This window comes from Benincasa hispida, chromosome 1 (assembly GCF_009727055.1).
Source record: "Benincasa hispida cultivar B227 chromosome 1, ASM972705v1, whole genome shotgun sequence".
NCBI classification, from domain to species: Eukaryota; Viridiplantae; Streptophyta; class Magnoliopsida; order Cucurbitales; family Cucurbitaceae; genus Benincasa; species Benincasa hispida.
Window position 1 is genome coordinate 70,275,028 of NC_052349.1, and position 5,078 is coordinate 70,280,105.

Consider the following 5,078-nt stretch of genomic DNA (forward strand, 5'->3'; position numbering starts at 1 on the left):
TCATAGAAATTTGTGTTTAATTGCTTAGTCTTCTAAAAGTAATTATGAAAGAGAATTGAAAAGGCGTTGAATTTGATTCATAATACTAAGTGACAGTCAAAACTAAATGACAGTTAGGGTAGATTACGAGCGCAATTTAATCACATACAACTTACCCCGTCTCGCTTGAAAAAGAAAGATGTGAGTGTAGATAGGTGACTGAAGGTTGAAACGATTTTGAATCCCACTTTTGTCTCATTATCTTTTCACATTACTTCCCCTACTTTTTCCTTGTTTTCGAGCACTTTACTTTATCATTGTTTATTTCGAGTAGACAACAAACTCTAATAATATAGAAAAAGAAAGGAATTCGCCTAAGAGCACGTAGAAGCGGTGCAGATGTGACGTGGACATACACTGAAATGAACCACTGCCAAATGATAAAAGACGATAAAAAAAAAAGATTGACTTAAAAGTTAAAAGTAGTTGGCCATCCCCCAATAATTTGATGAAGTTTATAATTTGAAGCAACATCTGGACAATGAATTTCAAAATCTATCGTCTTTATCATTATTATTTTTTACTGTGAAATGGGATTGCTTCAAAATAGATAAATAAATAAAAGATTGGGAGATGCGATGTTCAAATTTGATGGTCTAAATTTATGCCAGTTAAATTATACTCACATAAAAGGTAAAAGCCAAATGAAAAATTTGAGTAAAAAAGTAGATAATATATCATTTTTTTGTTTCAGACAATGTTAGGTTATGGATTTGATTGAATGTCCAATAAAATTGAGTTACCCGCATGAGTATAGAAAAGATTCAATGGCCAAGTTGACAATAAATTAATGAAAGGGCTGAAGATAAGCAAATTGATTGGGACCTATAAAATTTTATAATCTGCAACATTTCAATGCTTTCTTCTTTAAAATCTATTGAAAGAAGGTTTGATTTTACGTAAAACATATTTTTAAAGCTCGAAGCGAATGGCAGCCACAAATTGCAGATCTCCTCTTCTTCCCCGAAAATCTATTACATCTCTTCAAACTAAACCTCTAAGCAAGACTTTTATGCTGTTCAAACCTGCAAAAGTTTCAGTCAACAGAACTCTCACACTCCAAATTACATCTTCTGTGAAGAACAACCTGGTAAGTTTGTGATTGTGCGTGTGTGTATAGATTTGTTTGATCAGATCATCGTGCCTTACAGTGTAGTTGATTTTGGCAGGTTTTCGAGGATCGTTCTAATGGTGTGATTTGCTACAGAGATGAGGATGGAGAGATTATTTGCGAAGGATATGATGACGAAAAGCCTCGTATTGAACAAGAGATCGAGAAATTACCTTGTGAAAAGTCTCGTCGTCGAAGGTAGAAATTAAAATCAGATCTGGATTCATTCTCGAGGTATTGTATTGTAACAGCTTTCTCTTGTTGGTTTTGATTTCTTGTTCTGTTTTTCGGCGGAGTTTCAGATCAGATAGGGAATCGGAGATGGATCGTCTTCTACTGCAGCAAAATTGGGAGAAGCGATTAGAAGCCATTAATGGCGGTGCGGGAAGTGGAAGAGGAGAGCTTCGAATTCGAGCGAATGGTTACAGTTTGTAGAAATGCGTTTACCTCTAAAATGGAAGTTTGCAGCCTACAGGTTGAGTGAAAGAGAAAATGGGAAATTGCGGTTAATCCCTTTTGTGGTAAGTAGTAACCATGTAAATCACTGGAGTTTATATATATATATATATAATTTAAATAATGCAACGTATAAGGAATGATGTCTATTGTATCCCTAATGCGATGGTAATCTCCATGAATATACAACAAAATGTGAGAAGAAAATATTGAGAAGTGAGAGTTGCATAGTGACCATCTCTATCGTGAGAAAAATGAAGATCACAATATAGATGGCCACGTGATGACCATATTCATTTCTTAATATTTTTCTTATATTTTGCTGTGTTTTTCCCATGAGTATTGCGTGAGAAAAATAAACATTGCAATAGAGATGGTCATCACATTAGGGCTAAAATAGACATCATCCCTAATGTGATACATTATAAATTAAAGCATTAAGGCTAAAATAGACATCATCCCTAATCTGTATCCTAATCTTTTAGAAATTGACATATTGCTATATCCTATTGTATCCATATCTCGTATCTATATCCGTATCTGTACTGCATATAGAAATGGTAATTGTTGTTTTATGTATCAAGTATGTTTATATGTTAGTTACTTGTCAAATATACCCTAACATTGTGAGCAATAATCTTTTGCATCAAATGTTGTATTTTTCCGTCAGTATATTTTTATTTTTTATAGGTTAAAAAATAAGAGATTTAAGGTTTGTGTCGATTTAGTTCTTGAAGTTAAAAAATGTCCTCTGAACTTTCAATTTTTCATCCTATAAATTTTTTAACTTAAAAAATGTCTAATAAATTCTTAACCTTTTAAATATGTGTTTCCAATAAGTTCTTGGTTTAATTTTATGTCTAATAAATTATGGACACACGTTTTACATTTTACACTTTTAAAAATTCATGGATCCATCAAACACAAAAATTGGAAGTTAGTTGTTAGACATTAAAAAAAAAAAAAAAAATACTATTTTATATCAAAGTAATTATTAATCTTTAAAACTTTGGAATACATAAAAGACTTATTAGACACAAAATTACAAATTTACATACTTATATTAGGTATAAACTTAAAAGTTTAGTGACTCAATTTACAATTTAACATCTTTAATATCTTTATCATACTTATAGTTCTATCCCTTTTATTTATGTGAGTGTTTGGGATAAAATCAGTGTTGTTAATTCAATTTATCTCAAGACAAATGAAATTTATAATGCTAAAATAACAATTAAAACTAACACTAGTTATAGCAGAAGTAAGAGGCCAATCCAGAAGGAACCTCTATTAATTGGCAAGATTTTGATTATTGAATCCCAAAATATAACAAATGGGGGGTTTGTTTGTTTTAAAGAAAACTAAGTATAATCAAAGTAAAAGCAATTGTAACAAAATTTTTATTTATTTATTATTTTTATTATTTTTTAACGGAATTCAAAATTCTAGTAAGCCAATTGCACGGATCTTGGCAACGGCGCCAATTTGTTCGGGATAAAATCGATGTCGTTAATTCAATTTAACTCAAGACAAATGAAATTTATAATGCTCAAACAACAACTAAAACTAACACGTAGTTATAGTAGAAGGAAGAGGTCGATCCACAAGGAACCTCTATTAATTGGCAAGATTTTGATTATTGAATTCCAAAATGTAATAAATGCGGGGTTTGTTTGTTTTAAAGAAAAATAAGTACAATCAAAGTAAAAGAAATTGTAACAATTTTATTTTATTTTTTATTTTTTTTAAAGGAATTCAAAATTCTAATAAGCCAATTGCATGGATCCTGGCAACGACACCAATTTGTTCGAGATAAAATTGATGTCCTTGATTCAATTTAACCTAATACAAATGAAATTTATAATGCTCAAATAACAACTAAAACTAACACGTAGTTATAGCGGAAGTAAGAGGTCGATCCACAAGGAACCTCTATTAATTAGCAAGATTTTGATTATTGAATTTCGAAATGTAACAAATGGGAGGTTTGTTTATTTTAAAGAAAACTAAGTACAATCAAAGTAAAAGCAATTGTAACAAAAACTTCTCCCTTTTTTTTTTTTTTTTTAAGTAAAAAATTGATAGAGAGATTTTAGGGAAATCTTTATTAACTAGGTTAATTCTATTGATCTTGAACAATTACATGAAAATTCAACATTCCATAATCCAATAGGGTAAAAACCCTAAAGATCCAATTAGCTAATTAACATGTACCCTATCAATTAGCCCTAATCTAAGTAAAAAACACTTCAATTCAACAAATTTATGTTCTTTTCTTAGATTGCCTTAGAAACAAGGGTTCTCATGATTATGACTTTCAAGAAACCCATTAGAGTAAATTTCAAGAACGATTATTTGAATGCTCTAAACTAAGAAGTTCAGGAATTAATTTCGGAAAGAAAGTCTTAATTAAAACAAGAAGTCTTAATTTTTGCAACCTATCTTACTATTATGCATCAGTGTCAAGCAAGATATGCATCAGTGTCAAGCAAGATTTGCATACAAAAAATTAATAGAATCAAGGCGTCAATTATTTTCCATTAATTTCTATTCAAATTCAACACAAGAACATTCAAGAATGCAGAAAATTCAAGAAAATACACAAAAAATCTTAAGAAACTAAACTTCGACTAAAGATTTCCCAAGAAATTTATTTACATAGTCATAAATTGGAGAAGTCTTGAAGGAATCCATTGAAGAATTGATGAAATACATGAAGAAATTCACAAAAAAACTTGTGAATTTACAAGAAATCTCTCAAGACAAAAGTAATTTCGTGGTTTTCTCTTTAATTTTTGAACTAAAATTTCCCTCTTTATCAAAGAATGAAAATCTCTCTCTTGTGAAATCTGGAAAATCGAAGCATATATCTGATGTGGGTCACAGGTGTTGCGACCCTAACTCGACACTGGCTCCAACGTTCGGTTGCGCAAAGGCGTGCACATATTTTATTTTTTTTCATCAACTTCCAGAGCGTTGCAACATTGGGTATAGCATTGCGATGCTGCCCTGTTTTTGTACCTACTGTCTTCCAGTGTTAGGCAAGCTTTGGACTTAGTTTTGTTGGGAGCATTGCGACGCTCCGAGTGTTGCTTGAGGCATGCAGATTTGGTTCATTTGAGGATGGAATGGTAATGTGGCATTGCTTCTTCTTCTTAGTTGATTTTTTTGGCTAATTTGACTCCATTTAGCTCCAAACTTCTCGTAATGACTCCAAAAGTGTCGGGATTGGATTTTACCTACAAAATGGACATTTTAATCAAACAAATAACATAGAATTGATGGAATTAACATAGAAAATATAGCTATTTTCAAGACTTATCAGTGAGGCACAAAATTTTCTCGCTACGTTTTTTGGTTACACACAATGTTCAAAATATCGAGGTCTCAATTTTATTAAAATACCAATGGCAATACAAATTTTAAGAAATCTTATACAAATCGACAGAAATTGTAATAATTAGTTACTAAA

General features: G+C 31.0%; 1 protein-coding gene and 1 long non-coding RNA gene across 2 annotated transcripts; one reads left to right on the forward strand and one right to left on the reverse strand.

Annotated features, from left to right (window-relative positions):
• Window positions 1-845: 845 nt before the first annotated feature.
• On the reverse strand, window positions 846-1,273 carry LOC120087665. Its single transcript, XR_005484642.1, has 2 exons — window positions 1,189-1,273; window positions 846-1,064 (listed from the first exon to the last, which is right to left on the reverse strand). It is a non-coding gene; the product is annotated as an uncharacterized LOC120087665 (long non-coding RNA).
• On the forward strand, window positions 933-1,730 carry LOC120087657. The gene is made up of 3 exons (XM_039044504.1): window positions 933-1,129; window positions 1,209-1,348; window positions 1,453-1,730. The coding sequence occupies exons 1-3, from the start codon at window positions 968-970 to the stop codon at window positions 1,583-1,585; spliced, it is 435 nt and encodes a 144-aa protein (XP_038900432.1). The 5' UTR covers window positions 933-967; the 3' UTR covers window positions 1,586-1,730.
• Window positions 1,731-5,078: the final 3,348 nt, after the last annotated feature.